The sequence below is a fragment of the Anabrus simplex genome, chromosome 2 (genome assembly GCF_040414725.1).
Source record: "Anabrus simplex isolate iqAnaSimp1 chromosome 2, ASM4041472v1, whole genome shotgun sequence".
Classification (NCBI taxonomy): domain Eukaryota; kingdom Metazoa; phylum Arthropoda; class Insecta; order Orthoptera; family Tettigoniidae; genus Anabrus; species Anabrus simplex.
The window spans coordinates 1,148,811,752-1,148,836,571 of NC_090266.1; the positions used below are offsets into that span (position 1 = coordinate 1,148,811,752).

General features: G+C 36.6%; 1 protein-coding gene across 1 annotated transcript in view; it reads right to left on the bottom strand.

Annotated features, from left to right (window-relative positions):
- Positions 1 to 24,820, bottom strand: part of LOC136864751 (S-adenosyl-L-methionine-dependent tRNA 4-demethylwyosine synthase TYW1) — a 198,886-nt gene that overhangs the window by 70,271 nt on the left and 103,795 nt on the right. Inside the window, exon 6 of the mRNA XM_067142109.2 lies at positions 19,160 to 19,405. Within this exon, the coding sequence (XP_066998210.2) occupies positions 19,160 to 19,405 (246 nt within the window). The remainder of the gene's footprint in view (positions 1 to 19,159; positions 19,406 to 24,820) is intronic.

Sequence of the window (24,820 nt, forward strand, 5' to 3'; positions counted from 1 at the left end):
CACTTTCTAAATCAGGTGCCCTTCCCATATTAACTTATTTGCCATTTGTTGGTCATGCTTCCTGTTGTTCGCATTACCTTCCCAATTGACATTTGGTAAATTGAGATCACCCGCTACAATCGCGTTCCTTTCCTTATTGTTTTCCACATAGCTGATTATCTTATCAAATAATTCTGAATCGGCATCTGTGCTTCCCTTTCCTGGTCTGTTCAGTCCAAAGGCATCAAGTTGCCTATTATCTTTAGAGATGAGCCTTACCCCTAGAATTTCGTGTTTGTCATCTTTAATCTTTTCATAGCTTACAAATTCTTCTTTCACGAGAATGAATACTCCCCCTCCTACCATTCCTATCCTATCTCTACGATACACCCTCCAGTTCCATGAGAAAATTTCTGCATCCATTATATCATTTCTCAGCCATGATTCAACTCCTATTACAATATCTGGTAAGTATATATCTATTAAATTACATAATTATATTCCTTTCTTTACAATACTTCTACAGTTGAGCACTAACAGTTTTATGTTATCCCTACTTGATTTACAGTTCCCTGTTCCCTTAAATTAGGATATGTCTGAACATAGTTTAAAATTATTGTAATGTATTGTAGTATCTTATTAGAAATTAGTGTGCTTATTCTATTCTGAAATATATGTGTAGTATAGTAGAAGTATCTGTAAAAACACACTTAAAGAATTCTTGTTGTAGTAAGTAGGGTAGGCTTAACTGCAGTTTAGAATTGTGTAATTCTTGTGTATTCCTTTCGGTATTCAGTAATTAATGGCAGTTTTTATCCTTTTAGGGAGTTATAGGATAATAATATAGTACGACTAGGTAGTATTGTAGTGTAATAGTATATTAATTACCTTATCATGTGATCTTTGTGTACTATCCTAGACAATATTTCTTTCCTTTAATTTTTTTGCACATAAGTTAATATAAGTTAAGAACTTCATTTTCCCCATATTGAACTGAGATTCACAAATAGAACTGAGGAAAGGTTCAACCTATTCAATATTAAGTATGTCGTGTAAGATGTTTACAACATATTATTTATTGTTTCTAGTGCCGGTTTCGACGCATAGTGGCATCATCTTCAGCTAGAAGTTACGAAGTGGGCACGGTACACAACATAAAAATGTGTACATAATAGATGCAATGCAAAGTACAAATGGTTAACAATTTTTTACATTTAGAGCTAAATGAACAATGGATAAAATATGGAGTAATGTAACGCATAACATGCATTATAGTCTAATATGGTACATTGGTATTATGCAATAAAATTGGTCTGATGAATGAGAGTAAAAATCTTGGTATGTATAATAAAACAAAACGATGAGATAAAAATTGATGTCCACTCTTCTGTTAATATCAACGGAGATATACAAGTAAAGGTCCAGTGTTGTGTGTAGTTGGCAAGGCCATCAAATATTCGTTTATGGCCGGTACATCTACAGATGGGTGGTTGAATAAGGTTGAATTTTAAATTAAAGTTGTCTCAGCTCAACATAGGTAGTGACGCCTAAAAAAAAAAGGAAAGCTAATAAAGTGGGTTGCTTGAGATAGGGTAAATTCGTGGCTGTGTGTGATGGAATATGGGACTCGCCTTGTTCAGCGTACTTTTTGTGTGTTGTGAGAAGAGGTGTGGACTGAACGTGAATGGGTATGAGTGAGTTGGGTGTGTGGTAGAGGGGAGGTGGAAGGGGCAGGAAGAGAAGAGGGGTAGAAGGGTAAGGGATGGGAAGGCAGAGTTTAAGGCGGGTCAGATGAATGAAGTGGTGGTAGTGTGCAACATAGGAGAGTGTTGTGCAGAGTGTAAAAGATCGATTTCTTCTTCATAGATTTGATGCCTCTAAAGACTTTGATTTGGAAGTCGAAAAGAATATTAGGTTTTTCTGTTATTTCATTGAGGTTTAGATTGGGATTGAAAAATTGGTCTAAATGAATAAAACAGTTTTCCGTAACGTCGAGCAAAGGGCCTTTGTTTATGTTCTTGAGAATTTCTAGGTATTGTTCTATGGTACTGAAATTATGTTTTGAGTCATGGATGTGTTGGCCTATTGCCGAAGACCTATTATACTTAATGGCATTGACATGTTCTAGGTATCCAACTTTGAAACTTCTTCCGGCGTGTCCGATGTATGAGGAAAAACAGTTATTGCATTTGAAACAATAAACACCTGACTTTGCAAAAATGTCGGATTTGTTTATTGACTTGGAATTGTGCACTATTTCTATATTTCTATTGTTGGTTCTGTATGAAATTTTGATATTATGCATACCTGCCAACATTACAAAGCCAAAAATCAGGAGATTTAGAGATGAAAATCAGGAAAAATTAGGAGGAATCAGGAGATACAATTGCTCAAAACTGGTTATTCTACATATCTTATGCAATACAGGAGTACTATGGTACCGTATATTATAACACTTATTGTCTCAAAACACGACTGTTGTTATATGAGGCTCACAGGAAGTATGTGAGCGAGATAATCGGTCTCTGATAAGCCTACCGAAAATAGTATGAACTCATGCTCCAGACGTGTGAATCAGTCATGCGCTTAGATGCCATTACTTAGAAAATGCATAGATTAATATACTGCATCTCGCGCCGGCGCGATTATGAGAAGCGAAATATTATTTTTATCAAGTAATAAATTAAAACTCGCCAGAATTGCCTCCAAATGGCTCCTAAAATCATTAGAAAATTCTATCACTAAACTACTAAAACAGACTCCAAATCTAGCGACTAGTCTCTAGAATCGACTAGAATGATGCGAACGAACAGGAACATAACACGCGAGAACGAGAGATTGACAGTCGATATACGCGTCGCGATACACAGGTTTCAATAAACAACGCACATTCATGTGTATTTCTCGTATTAATAAACGTCGAAATTTTTATTTCAGAGAGGCCAATGAGCAAAGGACTTCGGCCACTTGCGTACAAAGCTGAAATGGTGGGATTTGAAAACAAATGTTCAAAGTTCACTAAAATAAGTTAAAATCGGGAGAAATATTAGAATAATCGGGAGGCGGGAAAAACTGTCGAAAATCGGGAGTCTCCCGCCTAAATCGGGGTTGGCAGGTATGTATTATGTTTCTTAGTGCTCTGTCTACTATACTGTTGTAAGTGGCACACTTATGTGTGTATGGGTGTGTGGAGTCTCTTCTGATAGTTGTCGCTGTTTGTGTTGGTTTTCTATAGATATTATATTCTAGTGAGGAAGGCAGGTTCTTAATTGAGAGGTCTAAAAACCTTTGTTACTTCTACCTGAGGATGACACCACAATGCATCGAAACCGGTACTAGAAACAATAAATAATATGTTGTAAACATCTTACATGACATACTTAGTACTGAATAGGTTGAACCTTTCCTCAATTCTATTTGTGACATAATAAGTAATTTATTTTTTCTTTTCTTTTCATTTTTCCATAAAGAATGGCTAAGAAGTGCAAGTGTAGGAACCGTGGTTGTGGCCAGGCATTAAGGAATGTGAGGGAAGAGTTAGAGTTTGAGAGAGATAATTAGGATTCCCTCAGAAGACAGGAAGGAAGATAGCCCTCCCTCAAAAAATGTACAGTATTCAGTAGGTGTAAAAGAGGAATGGGAAGGAAAGGGGGGAACTGTAGAAGACAGGTGGTCTAAAGGGAAGGATATTGCAGGCTAAGGGCTCTATTCAGGATCAGAATTCAGGACAGGTGTCTGTGAGAAATTGGTACGAGTCACTGCAGGTAGAACAACAGAAGGAAGATAAGGAACAGGGAACTGTTGCCGAGATGTGTGGAAGTAGGAGGAAGGGAAAAGGTAGGAAAGGAAAATGTAGAGTAGAGGATAGGAAAAGACAGGTGGAACAGGGTCATGAGAGAGAGAAAAGGGAGGAGAAAGTAGTTTCTGCAGCTGTAGGGAAAGATAGGGCTGACCAAGAGGGGAGGGGATCAAATGAGGTTGGTGGGGATGAGACTCTGGTTATGGGGGATTCCATTGTTACACATGTGGGGAAAGTGTGTGGAGGAAAAGGAACCAGGGTAGTGTGTTATCCAGGAATTAGGTTGAGGCAGATGTTGAAGCAAGTAGAAGAGCAAGAGGAGGGAAAGGAGAAGGTGGTAGTGTTTCACGTTGGTACCAACAACGTAAGGCAAGCAGGTATAAGTACCAACATAGTTGGGGATGTGTGGGATCTGGTAAATGCAGCACAGGTGAAGTTTAAGGAAGCGGTGATCGTTATGAGTGTGGGAGGGATACTGACTAAAAAGTGACTGGGGATTTAAATGAGACTATGGAGTGGGTATGTGGGAAACTGGGAGTGGGATTTCTAGATCCTAATGGGTGGGTAGGAGATAGGGATCTGCGCTCAGATAGCCTTCAGCCTTCACTTGAACCACAGTGGTACCTATAAGTTAGGAAATTTGTTTAGGAGGGTTATAGGGAGGTACATCCAGGGAAACGGAGTGGTCTAGGGAGCGGTGATAAGGGTACAGGGATCTGGAAGTCAAGTAGGGATGACATAAAAATGTTAGTGTTAACTGTAGAAGTACTGTAAAGAAAGGAACAGAAGTAAATAATTTAATAGATACAGTAAAACCTTGTTAATTCGAAGTCGTTGGGATGCAAAAACCAGACTCTGAATTACGTAATTTTGAATTAACCACCAACTCGTAATTCAGAAATGCCAACACTTGCCGCGTCACAAAGTATTCTAAGACCCATTAATGCAAGCAATCACTTAGATTCTCAGTTTAAACCATTCAAATGCCATGGAAAGCACTATTTCCGAAATGTATCCAACAGGGTGGATTTACATTATTCAAATGCACTTTGATAAAACAATGGCAAACATAACCTGATGCAACGAAAGGAAAACAAAACAAGATTCAAAGTCAAGGATAAATTATGCTGGCTCCCCTGTGCAGATGCTTTATCTTCTGGATTACTGTACTGTTTGCATTTTTAGATGCCTTGTACTTGCACAGAATGTGCCCAACACCCTTAAAACATCGTGACTTTTCAAACTTTCCTATGATGAGGGAAGGAAGTCTTTCACTTCTGTGTGCATTGCAACACAGTACAGTGACCCTTGTACGATTTTCCGGCTGGCACTTCTCTTCTGTAAAACCATAAGTCCGTTTGGGCTCGCATTAAAAAAACAATGCAGTTTCATTGGCTTTAACAATGTTGTTTGGTGCACACCAACTGATTATATGAGCTGCGCTTTTTCGCCAACTGTCGGCATTTCCAGTGTTTGCGGATTCTGCTTCTCCGCACACTGCTCGCTAAGTGATATTGTGGCATTCCTTCAAATGCCAAATACAATAGAATTACGATTTCACTCAAACTTAACAAATATGAAGCACACTGTAGACACACCAAAATGAGTGAAAGAGCGGAATGCTACCCCTGCACGTTCAAGTAGACGTGTTCTTTCATGACATGGAGAAATTTTGAATTTAAATAATTCTGTATAATACATTTTTTTCAAAATGTAAAGGCAGTTTTGAATTAAAAGTCATAATTTTGGTAATGGGACTGACATTGTTCTTCGAATGACGAATTATCTGTGTTTCGAATTAAACAATTTAAATAACATACAAAACAATACCTCATGTTTCCAGAAATGAGAACAGCTTCAAGTTAGGAGAGATTTTTAATTAACTGATTTTTAATTATCGAGGTTCTACTGCACGAACTTACCAGATATTGTAATAGGAGTTGAATCATGGCTGAGAAATGATATAAGGGATGCAGAAAATGTATCACGGAACTGGAGTGTGTATCGTAGAGATAGGATAGGAATGGTAGGAGGGGGAGTATTCATTCGGGTGAAAGAAGAATTTGTAAGCTATAAAAAGTTAAGATGACAAATATGAAATTCTAGGTGTAATGCTTATTCCTAAAGATAATAGGCAACTTGATGCCTTTGGACTGAACAGACCAGGAAAGGGAAGCACAGATGCCGATTCAGAATTATTTGATAAGATAATCAGCTATGTGGGAAACGACATGGAATGGAATGTGATTGTAGCGGGAGATCTCAATTTACCAAATGTCAATTGGGAAGGTAATGCAAACGACAGGAAGCATGATCAACAAATGGCAAATAAGTTGATATCAGAAGAACAGCTGATTCGGAAAGTGATGGAACCAACTAGAGTAAGGCTCTATAAGATGGGTATGCTTAGCCGCCATTTTGGTTCATACATCCGCAGTGGGCCATGTAATCAAACTCTAGTTTCTCCTACGAGCGCTTGCTTCGTCACTGCTTTAATCATCGCGTGCAGGGACAGAATAGTGCTATATTTGTGTGGATATTTATTACATAATGGCGAGTCGTTCTGCACCTAATTGTAGTAATGTCTATGCTGCGGGATACAGATTGTTTAGATTTACTTCCGATCTGCATTACGCCTCCACTGCCTCTGCTACATCTTCTACTTCAACTGCTGACTTAAACCTGCATCCAGCTCCCACTTACATTACTACACCCCTTAATTCAGTCACACTGATCATTCAATATTCAGTTCTGCCCCAAAGTCCGGCAACAGGAGTTCAACATCCAAACACCACAGTTACAATATTTGTCAAAACCAACTTCATATGACAGAAATAATTTGTTTAACATTGGTGGTAGTACAACAAATGCATTATTGTAAACAAAGATCTGTGGTAGGCCTATATACAGACAAGTTTTAAACTATGAGCTTTCTGGCTCAAGCTCTGAAACATTCGTTTCTTTTAATTTGGGTGGTCTAAAGAAACCAAATTGTGAAGTTATGAAATTAATTTGAAACTGTGAGGTCTTCTATAGGGACTATAAGCATTATATAATTCAAAATGGTGCAAATCTTGTAATGGAGAAAATTTTGAATGATAAATGTACATGTTCTCCAAAGTGCTGTAATTTAAAAGAAAAAATGTTAGACACTTCTTCAAAATTCGATCCTATGCTGTTGTGGACTTTAACAAGAATGTACGGAAAGGAGGTAAAATGTATGGGACTACTTCGGAAAATAAGAGAAAAATGTAAACAAGGAATGGAATTTTGTTGTTTTGTAAATACTGTAATAAAAGGAGACAGTCAATTTGTAAAATATTACTTTTTTTATGTGCCACCTGAGCAAGTTAACCAATGTTGCAACCCTTTCAAGTTTAATAAGGTGAAATCACGATAATTCTCTTCAAACCAGAGGAATCTCTGTGTTAAAAAAAAACTGTTAACTTTGCCAAAGTAATTTTTTTTAAATATTTTCTACAGTTCGTGGGTCACTCTCCTTACAAGTCACTGGTAACTGATTATCAGTGCAATACTTCAGGTTGGGAGAGAAGATTCAGCTATAGAAGTAGTTACTCTATTCCTATCCTCTTCCTGAATGTAATTTATAATAATATAACATTTTTTCATGAATATTCGGTTGAATAAACACTAAAATCCTTGTTCATTACAACTGCATAAGCTGATGAGATTCATAACACTCATCAAAATGTTTATTTTGCACATAGAATGTCTTTTTTTAAATACGGGTAAATAAGAAGGTAAAGATAAGGGTGTATTCTGCCCGCAGGCAGGTCTGAACCTCCGCAGAGGTGTGCCTGAGCCGGAGTTTATGTATGGTAGGGTGGCCAGTTCCTTTCCGCTCCTCCATTTTCTTACCCCCCGACCAACAGTAGCCTATATCAATACCACGGTGTCCCTCATTTCATTTGAAGATACCGCGGCGCATAGCTTACGAACAACCCATTCTACTTATCAATAATAATAATAATAATAATAATAATAATAATAATAATAATAATAATAATAATAATAATAATATTGTGGCAAACCTCAGGAATAGGAGGCTAAAATTTTATGGACATGTTAAGAGGCTTCCAGAAAACAGACTAACCTGCCAAGTTCTTGAAAGAGTTGATAAACTGAAGAATTTCCCTTGAATACAACAAACAAAAGGAGACATGAAGAACGCACAAATTCAACCTGAAGAAATTTTGAATCTAAATATATACAGAAAGAAAATTGAGAAGTGGGAAGTTACTCCAGAGAATGAAGTCCCAAAAAGAGCAGGTACCAAGTGGGCTGAAGAAAGGAAGAGGATCTTTAATCAACATATAAAAGCATCCTGGATCCTCCGCAAGCGAAATCATACATAAAGTTTCGTGTGTTCCGAAAGGGACCATTCATGCATAATAATAATAACAATAATAATAAACCGCTTTATTAGTAAGCTATTTTTTCTAATATTGCTCCAGTGAGAGTACATGTCTAGTTTGATTGTTAAAAGGTAAATTATCAATGACCCTGCTTTTACAGTCACCGTCTCGAGTAAAAATTACACAATAATGTACGAAATATACTAATATACATGTTGAGTAACAGTTTGAGTAATACTGAGAATGAGTATTTTTAGAGAATGTTAGTTTAGCATTGTTTTCTAGCGTGGAGAACAGTAATAAAGAGGGATGTACAAGGCTGGGGCGGTCAACTGCCTTACCAACGTAGTGCAGGAATGAACCATAATGGCGGGCGAGCATACCTAGTCTTTAGAGAGCCCTAAACTAGAGGGAAGAATATACTGGACGTGGTGCTGGTAAAGCCAGATGAGCTCTATAGAGAAACCGAAGTAATAGATGATATTAGTGATCACGAAGCTGTTTTTGTCGTAATTAAAAATAAATGCGACAGAAAGGAAGGTCTTAAAAGTAGGACTACTAGGCAGTACCACATGGCTGATAGAGCAGGTATGAGGGAGTTTTTAAAAAGTAACTATCATCGGTGGAAAACGACAAATAAAAATGTAAACAGACTCTGGGATGGGTTTAAAGCAATTGTTGAGGAATGTGAAAACAGGTTTGTACGTTTAAAGGTGGTGAGGAATGGTAAAGATCCACTTTATTATAACAGAAGTAAAGAGATGAAGAAGGAGGTGCAGGTTGGAACGAAAGAGAGTTAGAAATGGTTATGGAAGTAAGGAGAAATTGAAGGAACTTACTAGGAAATTGAATCTAGCAAAGACGTCAGCTAAGGATAACATGATGGCAAGCATAATTGGTGGTCATACAAATTTTAGTGAAAAATGGAAGGGTATGTATAGGTACTTTAAGGCAGAAACAGGTTCAAAGAAGGACATTCCAGGAATCACTAATGAACAAGGAGAGTGTGTATGCGAGGATCTTCAAAAGGCAGAAGTATTCAGTCAGCAGTATGTAAAGATAGATTGTTACAAGGATAATGTCCAAACAAAGGAGGTGACTAATGCTAAAGAGGTATTAAAATTTACCTGTGATAACAATGACATTTACAATAAGATACAAAAGTTGAAAACTAGAAAAGCACCTGGAATTGATAAGATTTCTGGGGATATACAGTAGAACCCGTTTATCCGAAATAAAGGGGGCGGAGCCACTTCGGTTGACACGGTTTTTCGTATGACACATAGCAAATATTTTCTGAAGTTAAATGTCGAAATAAAAATTCATAACCTCTGTTTAGCAAAGGTGCATACTGTATATTAACATTAAAATTTTTACATAATGCCACTCATTGTATACAATCAGTGATTTTCTTCTGAATTTTCTTAGTGCAGTGCTGTCGTGCAGCTATGTCGCATTACCCTTTAATCAACAATACATCAGCTGGTGTAGATTCATTGCTTTGTTCAACAAAGCACAAAGCAATCTGAAATAATGAAACAATTTTTTTGTTACTACTGAACTGAATGCAGTACACAGTAATTTTATTACAGTACTGTAATTTAAGCGTACGGCAGGCCTACTGTATTTTAATAAAAATTTGAAATCAATCTCACCTCCGTTGCTTTAAATCCATCATCTGCTGTAACTCGATTCTCAAAACTGCCATTGTCAAGATCGAAGTCGTCTGCATAATCTTCATGAATAATAATAATAATAATAATAATAATAATAATAATAATAATAATAATAATACTGCGCCCATTGCATTTTCTGACGTGTTCCAAAATGACGTCAAAGTGGAGGTACAGGCCAGAATTATATAAAGTGAACTATGATTTAAATGTTCACAGGAGGCCAAGACCAAGTAAAGAGCGCACAATTTCAAAGGCTGTGACTAGAGAACATGAAAATATCAAGTGGATTGTTTGAAAAGAAACAATTAAATATAAATATATTATTACTACACTTACTAATCTGCCGAGATACTGGACAGACACGAATCATTTGAGCTGCGTCGGAAAAGAAGATATTAGCCAAGAAAAATGAAATACTCTGATATTACTCGTTCTGAACGAAAAGATACGGCGTGATACATAGTATACAGCACAGAAGAAAGGAATTGCGGAGTGAAATAAGGAAATTTGAATTAAATACGTTCAGCAACTGGACAGACAAGGAGCGATACAACATGTCGAAATTTATTAAGAATAGAGATTGGAGAACAGAAAAATAAACCAAGAATCATTACCAAGGAGCAAAATTAAGAGATTCGTAAGCATTCAAGAACCAAATTATCATTTAAAATTATATATATATAAATAAGGCAAAGATAAAATCGAACATACACTGAACCCAGTGTCAAATATTTGGCAAAAGTCAGATCATTAAGCAAAATACAAGAGTACTGACAAGATATTTTGATTTTTAAGAAGCTCTAAAATGAACTCTTACTTGTTGGGATTATTTTATGTTAACACTAGCTCAAGAGAGAAGATGATTATGACTTGCTAATTTCGAGGTGGACCAACCTGGAGGTGAATATGTAACCAGCCAGCCAACCAAACCTGATGAAGGGGAGGATTCCAGCTGATCTGTAGTATCCAGCCGGCCAAGGACTACAGATGTAGCACTGAGAGCTACAAAGTCGCCATACCCGCTGAATGACAAGCTAAGTTTGCTAAATAATGGTTCTTAATTAAGTTAGACATAGTAATCCCATAATATTTATAGTAATTGTGAAGTTTTAAGATAACAATTGACACAGTGAAGTGCAATGATTGGATTATATCTTACGAAGTTAAGTTGTGATAAAATCGTTTTATGATTATTTGCGAGAAGGAGTGTAGATTTCACACAGCAGCATGAGAGTATTTGCATGTATTAGATTTCTTAAACGGGTTTGGAAGCCGAACATGCTAATTAAACATCATAATGAAATGATACGGAAAGGGAGTATAGATTACGTGAGTTATTCCTTGTCGAGGTACGTCATGAAATGGTATTATGAAACGCTAGAGGTTAAAGATTAATCTGCGAGATGAATTATGATCCAATGAAGTTAATAGAGATGCAACGAAGCTTAATTTGTCATAGGAATTATGTTACATATGAAGAGGTTATAATATGAAGAGAAATGGTTATGTTGATGTTTATAATTGGTTGAATTGTGCGATATATAGAAGTAAATGAAGTCATATGAAGGAATTGAAATGAAGCGTTAGGAAGATAGTTGCAATGAAGACGTAATGAGGGATGCTAGATGTAATTATTCATATTATGGATCAATTATGAGAAGCAAGTACATGGAATGAATAATACTTTGAGAGAATATTGAAAGACAAGGTAGGCATGGCTAACCCAGACACACATATCAAAGTAGATGGTTTCTGCTATATTAAAATAAAGGTGTGTTGTAAGGAAATATCATACAGAGGTAATACATGAATTGAAAGATGAGATGAGTGTGTAGCTGTCTAGGGTAACATAGACATCAGAAATAATATTGAGCTATCATATTAAAATTGAGAGGAGTCACTTAGCTTAACTTGTCAATTAAAATAAGGCTTCATGTAAAGGCAAACATGGAATGAGAAGATGAAATTATGGCTAATTACGAATTAGTAGAGTTAGTAATGAGGTTTAGATTATTTTTATTTTTGAAAGATACTTGATGATTTTACAAATACGTAAATATAGTAAGACGAGGATGGTAGGTGCCTAGATTATAAGTGGAAATAGGGATTAGTAACCTTAGCATGTAATTCAATGAAAACAACAAAGCTGAAACGATATTCATAAAACAATTTGGATTGTGTGACTTGAAAGAAAATATTTAAATAATAATCAAGTGATATATTAATCAGTGATATTATGATTGATTTTATTTTTGTAAATTTGATTTTTATTGAAATAATGTGAATGATTAACTTAATATTTACATATAAAATGAAATTGAGAAATGTGAAGTTGGCTCATGTCAGGATTGAAATTCAATTTTATTAAGCCAGCACTCACTTAAATGAAATGCATGCATAGTGTTAATTTATTTAATGATTTATTGGATGAATATTTGAAAAAGTTACTATCTCTTTTCTTTGGAATTACATTAGATTAATAAATTCCTCAAGATAGATTCTTGTATGTGAGAGTAACTGATTTATAGATAATTGTAGTAGGATAATTTAGTTTTAAGTTGATTTTTGAGATTTATCATGGTACTTGCGTTGATGAAACATGCGAAAGGATGGAGATGTTCATCCGGAACTGAATTATTTCACACACGGTCAAATTTCTTTTGAATTCATGTTAAGCCGAGTTATTTTCATGAAGATTTACCCCGAGAGATTAACGAGCTGTCTGAGTATTTTTATTTGTGTCGTACCTGGACGCAGGATGGGCGCAATACTAATAATAATGATAATACTACAGTAATAATAGTAATAATAATAATAATAATAATAATTCCTCTGTCTAACTCGTTGGCTGAATGGTCAGCATATTGGCCTTTGGTTCCCGGCCGGGTCGGGGATTTTAAATCGCTTCTGATTAATTCTTCTGGGTCGGAGACTGGGAGTATGTGTGCATGCAAACACTCTCCTCATCATATTCAGAAAACGTACCACACTACCAACCACCAGAGAAACATGCAAGAGTGATTACATCCCTCCATATAGGGTTGGCGTCAGGAAGGGTATCCGGACATAAAACAGGGCCAAATCCACACGTGCGACGCAGTTCGCACCCGCAACCGCACAGGTGTGGGAAAAGCGGTAGGAAAAGAATAATAATAATAATAATAATAATAATAATAATAATAATAATAATAATACCTGGTTGTTCAAGAAAAAAATGTATCATGGAACGAACTAGAGGGTAAGAAACTCTGCTACACGTGCATTCTGGCATAAGTCATAATATAAAAATAGGGGTTGCCTAGTAGCTCTCAGCACATATAGCAAGAGAATTACTAATATCAATGGCTAAGAACGAGAGGGTAAAAACAAAATATTAAAATAAAATTTTGCCAGAGCATTTCGGATAAGCCGGGTTTCGGTTAAGCGGGGTTTTACTGTACTAATGACAATGGGTTGGGATATAATCCCTTATCTGAAGTACTTATTTGATTATTGTTTACATGAAGGAGCTATACCAAATGAACAGTTGCTATAGTAGCCCCTGTGAACAAAGGAAAGAGTGATAGACATAAAGCTGAAAATTACAAGCCAGTCAGTTTGATAAGCATTGTATGTAAGCTTTGGGAAAGCATTCTTTCTGATTATATTAGATATGTTTGCAAAATTAATAACTGGTTTGATAGAAAGCAGTTTGGGTTTAGGAAAGGTTATTTCACTGAAGCTCTACTTGTAGGATTCCAGTAAGATACAGCATATATCTTGGATTCAGGAGGTCAAATGGACTGTATCCCAATTGCCCTGACTAAGGCATTTGATAGGGTGGAACACGGGAGACAACTGGCAAAAATGAGTCCAATTGGACTTGACAAAAGAGTGTCTGAATGGGTTATTATATTTCTAGAAAATATATCTCAGAGAATTACAGTAGGCAAAGCTTTACCTGACCCTGTAATAATTAAGAGGGGAATTCCTCAAGGCAGTATTACTGGACCTTTATGTTCTCTTATATATATATAAATGATATGAGGAAAGAAGTGGAATCAGGGATAAGGCTTTTTGCGGTTGATGTTATTCTGTATAGAACTATAAATAAGTTACAAGATTGTGAGCAACTGAAAACTGACCACGATACTGTTACAAATTGGGGCAAATATTCATTTATAGGAAGGGGAGTTAGGGGCTGGAATAACTTACCAAGGAAGATGTTCAATAAATTTCCAATTTCTTTGAAATCATTCAAGAAAAGGGTAGGAGAAAACAACAGACAGGGAATCTGCCACCTGAGCGACTGCCCTAAATGCAGTAATGACTGATTACCTGCTCTTTTTTGGGACACCTTCAGCTACGTAAGTTGCAGGACTAAAAACGCAACATTAAATTTAACAGTAATTTACATATTATAGAGTGGAAATGCCTTCAAAGTTACATCTCTTCCAACGAGGCCGACAGAGAGCAAGTAGTCCATTTCTGCATCATTTCAATTTATTCCAGCATCCTCGAGGCTTTCGTTCTAACATCACACAGTTACTGGGCATTAAATGTGCCTAATTCAAGATCTTCTATTAAGCTGTCCACTATCACTCAAGAGAGATGTTCCCTGTTAAGGAACCCCACAATTTTACTAGTCTTTCACCTGTACGTCGAAGTCCATTCAACAACAGTCTATTTTAAATTGATTTTAACAACTTTAGTAGAAATTATAAACTGAAACTTCAATGAAGCTTTTCATTATATTCACAGCATTTCACTACAGAGTGTAATATTGTATCCCGTTAAATCTTCATCAAAAAAACACAGTTTATAAGAGCTTTGTAATGTGAATTGATCACAGCCCATGCAATATTCAATCTAGTCAAATTTAAAATGTTTTCCCAGTGCATTTAAATCACCATACAGTGTATGGTACCACATTTTAATAAGGCATTTGCATTAATACGAAATTTGAAAACTAATAATAATAATAATGTTATTTGCTTTACGTCCCACTAACTACTTTTTAAGGTCTTCGGAGACGCCGAGGTGCCGGAATTTAGTCCCGCAGGAGTTCTTTTACGTGCCAGTAAATCTACCGACACGGGGCTGTCGTATTTGAGCACCTTCAAATACCACCGGACTGAGCCAGGATCGAACCTGCCAAGTTGGGGTTAGAAGGCCAGCGCCTTAACCGTCTGAGCCACTCAGCCCGGCAAAATTTGAAAACTAGGACAGAAAACAAAAGCATTGTAGTAACTAAAGCCGACAAGAAGGGATCAATAGTTCTACTAGACAAAGAAATATACATCCAAAAAACAGAAGATTTTTTAACAATAATAGTTATACAGTAGTTAATAAGGATCCATTAGTAAAAATACAGCTTAATTTAAAGACAATAATATCAACATTTCCATTTAATGAACAAGATCAACAAAAACTCATTCCTAATATCCCTGTAGCAAAAGCTCTTCCTAAAGTACATAAGAATGATATCCCAATACGTCCTATTATTAACTGCCGCAACAGTCCGATCTATAATAAAGCTCCCAAGTATATTCATAACTTTCTTAAGAAACATTACGTATTTAATAATAAGCAGCCCTTAAGGAATTCTATTGATTTTTGTGAGATCCTAAGTAAATTCAATCTACAACCAAATCAAGCAATATGCTCTTTTGAAGTGATTAACCTGTACCCAAATATTCCCACAAGAGATACAGTTAACATAGTCTCTAATAATATCTGTAAATATAGTGGCCTCAGTAGAATGGAGATCGATGAATTCATGAGACTATTGAAATTTGTTTTGGACAACAACTATTTTACATTTAATAAGAAAATTTATAAACGGAATGGTTTAGCAATGGGTGACCCAATATCGGGCATCCTAGCTGATATCTACATGGACTCAATTGAACACACAAAAATAAGAACTAGTATCAAAGGAATTTGTGTGGTTGAGATACGTAGATGACATGTTTGTAATAATTGATAAAAATGTCGCCAACAGTAGCAAAATCTTGGAAAATTTAAATAATATCGACCCTAACTTTAGTTTCACTAAGGAAGATGAAGACAAAGGCTCCTTAAATTTTTTAGACATAAGGGTTACCTGAGCCAATAATACTTTCAATTTTCAGATATATAGAAAGCCTACACATTCTCTGATAACTATAAATAATTCCTCATTACACCCCCAGTTCCCAGAAACAGGCATCTTTTCATAGTTTAATATACACAGCTTTAAGAAACCCTCTTTCCCCTACTAACTTAAGGACTGAGTTAAACTACATAAGGAACCTTGCCAAACTTAATGGGTTTAAGGTCGTGATGGTAAACTGTTCAATTTACAAACTAAAAAACTAGTTATCCACAAATCTTATACCCGACAAACCTAAAAGAGCTAAATACGCCACTTTCACATATAATAGCCCAGTTGTCCACCAAATTGCGAACACTTTCAATAAATGTAATATGAACATAGCCTTTAGAACGATTAACACAACTCAAAACATATTCTTCAATTATAATAAGATTAATTATAACAATAGATATTCAGGTTCAGGAGTCTACAGATTAACATTTTCTCAGTGTGGAATTTTCTCTGTTGGACAGATTGGACGAAGCTTTTATATAAGGTACATGAAGCATTTCAATGCAGAAAAACATAACAAATATTCGGCAATGAGCATGCATATGAAGGAAACTGGACACCGTTTCACTTCAATAGATAAAGATCTCACAATAATCAGGAATACGGGCAAAGGTAAACTTTTAAATAAATTAGGGAGTTTATACATCTTTTTGGATAAGATAATAAAGATCAAAATCTTAATGACTACACGGAAGTCAGAATTCCACTGCATACTTTAACGCCTAAGTTATTAAATGCAGTCAATCCAATCCATAATAGAGTCCCTCGGATATTTAAATCCTTAGAATCAAAAACTACCTCTATTTCACTAAATACTGAACCTATACATGCTCCTCCAAACAACCCCCCCTCCTACATTAGCATCGGCATGCAAAGCTCCGCCTACCTCCCCTCTCCCCTCAGCATTCCCCACCAACTTTACCGCATCGATACAACACTAGGAGTAGAAACTCAAAACAGACTAATGCTGCTGAAACATTAGGACGTACATTATATTTGACGAATAAGTAAGTACCCCCTTTTTATACACCAAATATTTTCAGTGAAACATACACGATCTAGTCACACACCATCAAGTTCGCTTTCTGTTTCATTACAGAATGACCACATTCTTTTCCTCGGCCGTCTACAGCTTCAAAGGGCATTTCCGTTTTCATGAGATTGTTATTGGACCTATCACTCACTCTTATGAATAGTCTTAGCAGCGATTTTGGCCAACACTCCTATGTCTCCTAGCACTTATCATACTATGGTTTTTATCCAGCATATCAAGATACCTTAATCCGTAACGCCTTCAATTTGACCACGTATTTTTAGCTCTTAATGTTTTTTAAAAACAGATCTCAACTTAAACATATATATTTTATCATACTATTCTTATTCATTGAAGCCTTGGGTTCGATCCTGGTCCCCAAGTGTTACATATTATTCAAGCTTTTTACGAAAAGGATCCATTTCAGAGTCAGATATGAATTTTTTAAAGAAATAATATGACACAAAATTCTTTTAGATGAACATTTTAATTTTCCAAGTGATTTTAGTATATGTACATATGTTTTATCTAATATATTTGTAATGTAAATTTAATGAATCCACAATGTCAATACTATTGAGTTCGTCAATACAATTTATGTAAATTTGATACGGTCTTCAGACCAAATTTTGTTTTAGGATTAAATAAGGCTGATGATGCCCTATAAAAGAGGGGCAAAACATGTACCTTAAAAATCTGGTAGTTTCTATGTTCATTTGACCATGCAACAGTGGAATGAATTGTATTGAATAGGTAGTGTAATAAAATATTCCTTGTGTAAACTTAGTGATAATGCAGAAGATCTCGAGAAGCTGCTGAATGGTATGGACAAAGTCTTGGGTAAGGAGTACAAGATAATAATAAATAAGTCCAAAACAAAAGTAATGGAGTCCAGTTGAACGAAGGCAGGTGATGCAGGAAATATTAGATTAGGAAATGAAGTCTTAAAGGAAGAGATTTCTTAAGAAAAGAAATTTGCTCACTTCCAACACTGATATAGGAATTAGAAAGATGTTTCTGAAGACTTTCATCTGGAACATAGCATTGTATGGAAATGGACGATAACTAGCTCTGAGATGGATAGAACGAATAACAGATGGAGATACTGAATCGAATTGGTGAGAGATTTGGCTAAATTTGACGAGAAGAAGAGATAGATTGACAGGACACATCTTAAGACACTCAGGATTTGTTCAGTAGGTTTTCGAAGGAAGTATAGGTGATAAGAAAGATAGGGGTAGACCAAGGTATGAATATGACAAGCAGATTAGAGCAGATGTATGATGCAATAGTTACGTAGAAATAAAAAGGTTAGCACAGTATAGGGTGGCATGGAGAGCTGCATCAAACCAGTCTATGGGTTGAAGACACAAACAATAATAAAGTAACAAGCTTATGAGATATTAATTGTGAAATATAGATCATCATTAAGAGCCTCCGTGGCTCGACGGCAGTGCGTCGGCCTCTAACCGCTGGGTTCCGTGCTTCAAATCCTGGTCACTCCATGTGAGATATGTGTTGGACAAGGCAGAGGCGGGACAGGTTTTTCTCCGGGTACTCCGGTTTTCCCTCTCATCTTTCATTTCATCAACACTCTCCACTATCATTTAATTTCATCTGTCAGTCATTAATCATTGCTCCAGAGGAGTGTGACAGGCTTCGGCAACCAGCACAATTCCTATCCTCGCCACTAGATGGGGGCTCATTCATTCTATCCCTAACCCAGTCATTGACTGGAAAACAGGTTGTAGGTTTTCATTTGAGATAGACATTAAGATCAAGGCTTCTAGAACCAATTGGTAAAAGCAATTTCCATAAATGCATAATATATGTTATGCAAATGCTGTTTTTGAGCAGCAGTGTGTGAAATATACACATGTATGGCACACTGGCAAAGTGGCTATTAAGTGTGAGCATATGCACATACGTAGAACAGGCCTGAGAAGTTTATTTACTATTTTAATGTAGATGGATTCAGAGCAATGATTCAAGTTTGCTGCTGTTGAATATTCACTACAACTGAGTATACTGACACCACAGAAGACAGCATATTGCCAGGAAATGCAATGGCTATCATTGCTATTTACAAAAATTACTAATAAATCATCCACTTGATTAGTATTAACAAATGATTTTGTACTGTTCACAAACATGTACAGACATTTTTACCTTAGTCCACCGACAGAGTTTCACACCAGAATGTGACCCAATCAGCCTATAGCCCTGCTTGGACAATGTTGCCCTCAGGGCTGGGTTGAGCATTTCTTTTACTTGCTGAGACTCAGGCAATTCTTCCTCTAATTCGGACTGCTTCACAGACCCGGTGAATCGACCAAGATCTTCTACATCGATTACAGAACTGCCATCAGAGTCACTTGAATCTTCACAGTCGCTAATAACCTCGATACCTTCTTTCTGAAAATTTCAAGAATAAGACTACATGTAACAACTGGAAACAAGACAGAATTTGATTAACTAATCACTTAACATATTTGATAGATTTTAAATACTGCTTTAATTATCCTGCATACATTTTCTTGAACTTTCAAAGCAGAATCTTAAATTTCTCACTACTTACACATCTCAAAACAAATGAAAATTAAACAATGTAAGGAACTGATTCTTTCCACAACAGGCATGGAATTTGTAGCTGACGTTACACAATATTTTCTTTAAACTGTCAGCGAAATAAGTTACTAAATTTCATTATTCTTTCTCTATGCTACATTTCAGCTCATCTCAATGAATGTTATAACTAGAGAATGAAGTCTTGACATCAGAATATTGCTTAGAGGAGACTAAAGGTTTAAGGAACGCCGACTGTAGGACGACATCAGTTGTTTACTTTACTTATGTACCTTCAGGTTTTTATGCAAAATGAAAGATGCTGCATGAAGGGAGTGTACAGTTTTACATTGCAACGAACTTAGTGACACTTAAAATTCACCATTCATTTTTATTTTAAATGTATCATTTTCTTGTAGAGAATGAGAAAAGTCACTTTCATAAATTGTATGTTATACTCCATTTTAATCACATAACTATACCTACTAATGTTTCGATTCAAGCATAGCGGTGTTCTGTAGAAGTTCCTGTACCACCCTGAGTCGATGTAAACACTATTTGTATAACAAGGAAAGTAATTAACTCCATATATTCGGTGTCTGAACTTCGATCCCTAGTTATATGTTAGACATAAATTTACAGCAATTTATGTCTGGGCACTTCATTTACAGATAGATATCATGCCAATCTCGCTAGCGTTGTCATGACCTACAGGAGTAAACTAATCCCACTTTCATTTGACAGATAAAGGACTCCTCAGTAAAAAATTAGCAAACGGAACCGAACGTGATGCAGTAGGAAAGTGAAATGTACAATAGGCAGATAAGGACTGGATTCATAGGTTGTAAACTCTTTGTTTCCTTGCATCTTAATTAGAAATTTTCAACATACTTTTGTGTTTTATGCCTGCAAGATTCTAATGCATGAATATTTTCAAACCTAAACAGGTAAAAAGGGGAAAAGCTAAAGAAAGGCTAAAAGTGCCCGTTTCAAAATCTGTTAAGTAAATCCGTACCTTTTATGGAATCCATCTAGAGCTACCAGTTATTTTGATTTTTACACAGATTGTACACGTTACATGAAAGTTGTAGAATTGTTCTTAGGGGCTGCTGACAGAATACAAAGGAATTGAATGCAGTATTCTCTGTGAAGTGAATGGAACCATGTAGGCCATTAACCTTGCCTCTAACCAACAAGCTACTGAAAACCAAATTTAACTTTTGGGGGTTGATCAGTGTTTTTCTCTTGGAATTTATAGGAACATAGTGGACATACAAAAATGTAAGTCTTCAAAATGATGTTTGATATGGCAGTGGACTGGGGAAGATACTATTTTACTAGTGATGGGAGGGTGGGAGAACCCACGATTTTTTGCCAAGCTTATCAGAAACAACTAACTTTAAAGAACTATGTTGGATTTTTGCCCTTAGAATTTTATTTAATAATGAACAACAGCAGCAGCATTATACCATGTTGCCAAAGAAAATGTACACACTTTGAAACATGTTAAAGCATTGGCTACAGGTTGAATGTGTAGTACAACGGTTCATGATAAGATATAGTTAGTGTTGTGATGCCACATATTAATCAATGTGACATGTTACAATCATTCTAGAAACTGCAGCCATGGTGCAAACATATCTGTCATTTGAGCATCAGCGAACCATTCTGAAATGGTACTGGAAAGCCAAGAATATCTCAGAAGTCCAGTGACAATGGAGGCAGGAATATGGGACTGAACCGCCAACATACTTGCCTTTGGGATAAGTTTGAATGGGAGGGATCAGTAATAGGTATGCATAAAGGGAGATCTGATTGGCATTGCACAGCCACAAATGAAGTGTCTTCTGTCCAGTTGTTAGATGCATACACACGCTCATCACAGAAATCAGCAGTACATACAAAGGCTCTTGCACACACTGCGGCATCGGTTGTACGACCTTTTCACACTAGGGCTATTTAATCTGCATCGAATCGCAGTTTTGTCGAAGAGGAGCGAGTGATGAATCGAGATTGTATCATTGCTGTGTCGTATTTCTGTTAACGTTGATAGGAAAGACTAATATAGCTGGGTTATGTGGCATAAGTGACCACAGAATTTTCTGTGGTATTCATGACCGGTGAAGCTTGAAGCGTGGCAAGAGAAAACTTTCTCACTTGAACACCATTCAACACCAAAATGAGGAACTGTATTCCACCCTCACAGATGCTTGCTGTTGCAATAAACTAAGTACAAATAATTACCATACAATTTTTCAGATGTTGAAATACATTGTAATTGGGTGGAGCATTTTACTGTTGAATATATAACGAAATAGATGTGAAAGTGTTACCTCTACTACAGTGGTAACACAAAACAAGGCACAAACACAGTTAAAAGGGGAAGGTAAGAGCACAATATCAGAAATCACCACACACTCGGAAAAACATTAGCTGGCATTACGCGGATCTTCAACCAAAACATGTACGTAAATATCAGTAGGGCCAACTAATGAACAACAAACCGGGAAGGTGAAAAAGGCTGGGAACCTACCAAAGGCATGGACATGGCTTAGATAGCGGATTCCGAAATAAATCGCCGTGATCCTTAGAATTGAAAAATATAATTTACAAAATAATTTTACAAATACATTCCAAATACAATTCCAAGTTACGAGCTATAAGTTCAGTGATATACATAGCTTATTTCGTAGCAGTGTAAATTCAAATTTCAAATCAACTATACATGTAGTTACCAATGCAGTGGTACAATGCAATTTAAGGTGATGTGAAACAGGTTATCCAAAATCTAGCGTACCTCAAGTGATACAGAATTACCAGAGGCAAACCCCAAGGGAAATAACATTAAACTACAATCTACATATTTTAGTGAAACAAGAAATGGGAATGCCTCGGAAACGAACAGGTAAGCCCAGCTGAAAAACTAAGGCGTCATAAGTAACTAATTTGGTGAATCTAGGCGAGGTTAGGGCAGACTCCTGTATGAAAAGCTAATCGGAACATTACAGAAATTTTAGCAGGAACGGAATTCAAGAGTGCTTACCCGAGGAGAGTGCCATCCCAGAAACCGGGGGACGTCAACCAGATAGGCTGCTCACAGACAGACCAAGACCGACAGAATTCAGGATACAGAATTCATTCGAACACTGCCTCGCTCACTATATATAGGAAATTCCGGCCTTGGAGGCAGCCAATCAGCGTGCACGAGTTCCCTATCGCCACCTAGACTCACCAATCACAACCTTACTTTCGATCGCGAACTTTGACTAACATTCTAGAATACGCCTGATCGCGAATGTCGTATTTCCAGAACAGTCAGAAATATTTTCTAGAATACATTACCCACAAAACAACACACCCTGTTCCATAATTCATGTAACTTTCTGGATCCTTCCAGGAAATATAGAACAGAATTCTACTATTTACAAATGCCTATGTTACAGTATTATACAGTACAGGTTAGGTCATTAAAAATAAAACATATCGTATTTTACAAATAAAGTCTTCAAAAAAAATACATTCCACTCACACTACACAGTTCACTTGTAACAGAAAGTATCCACACTATCTAAGGAATATTCAGTCTCTTTTTAGGTACCTTGCCAATGGGTGCAGTTTTACTGACCTACATTAGACACACACAGAATTGGCATTTTAACTCCGAGGAACATCATCATAAGGAATGTACAGTATGCAGAGCCATTTGGTCTGATCAGAATGCATTCCCGCTACCAAAGAAAAGTGAACATTTGTCGCGTGTGGGTTCAAAAGGAAGGCCAATTTCACCAACTGCATTACCTTAGTAACAATGTAAAAATCGTATGTACTTAAAACACATTTGCCCCCTAGTCTCTCAGTGCGTCAAAATCTTCTTTCAGCTTCAAACAAACTTCACTCCAAGTTCCCCTCATAGCATACTGTCTTTGTATGTATGATAACATTTATCCCATAATACTGGCCTTCTTCAATCAAAGCTATGAATTCCTTGTTAATATCAGTGCCACTCATTTTGACCAGTGTCACAATAACAATTCAACGATAGGAACGGATCAACTTTCAAAATAACAACACCTGTTTACAATGCAATAATGTACAACAGACTACCTAATAGGATGGGCAGAGGTTTGGTGAGCAGGAATCGTACAGTTAAAGTGCATAGTGCGAATTACAGAACTGGACTGAATCACCCACTGAGTCAGAGGACTGTCGCAGTCATGTGGTTTGGTCAGACTACTCTTCAAATGTTGCACGACTCATGTCGCATGTCATTACATGTAAAAGCGAAGGTTTACTGCTTTATGCGACGCAAGTCATAAAAGTGTCACATAACTAAAGTATCTGTGTGCACAGAGCAAAATGGAAAGTTTACATTCCACAGTGGTTACATGCATAGAATGAAGACAACCCAGACAGAATAATTCATGTTGTGAATGGTTCTGTGCACAGGTGGAAGATGAGTTTCTTTTAGCAAAATGGTGCGTGGTCAGGGCCTACGAAATCCTTGTATTATGTCGAGCATGTGGTCAATGCCCTAAGACTCAATGTATGGTGCGGGCTATCATCAAGTGAATTGAATGCACCACTCCTTTTTGAAGGTATGGTTACTGACCAGACTTACTTGGAGATGCTGGTCAGATTAACTGTACCATCCATCCGCGCTTTGTTTGGTGATGATCTATTTTACTTCCAACAAGATGATGCCCCAGCCCACTTTCACAGAAATGTGCGCGCCTATTTCGATGAAACTCTACTAGCTCATTGGATATGACGAAGGGGCCCAAAATGAGTTTTTAACCCCACTCAATTTTTACTTGAGGGGGACTCCCAAGAACATAATGTAAAGTATCAATCCATGCACACTAGCAGAACTGCGATATGAAATTGTAACTGTTTATGCAGCAATCCCTTTGGTTACTCTGTAAGATGTGTGTAGTGCTTGTACTCAGTAGAGTTTGGTGGTTGACGGTTTGTAGTTTGAGCACTTATTGTAATTCTACATTTAAAAAAAAAAAAAAAAAAAAAAAAAATAACATTAAAAAAAACTGTGTATGTGTTGTAATTTTTCACTTTAGATTGCAGTAATACTTATGATGATACATAAGCTAACCTCTATTAAAGTGTGTATACTAGTGATGGGCAATGCTCTAGCTTGAGACTGAAACCACAGACCTCGAGACTCTTGCAAGACCTCTAGACCGATTCTCCTGTGCGTCTCAGCAATTACAAGTGTAAGCTTGATCGTGTAGCATCAGCGATTATTGCGTG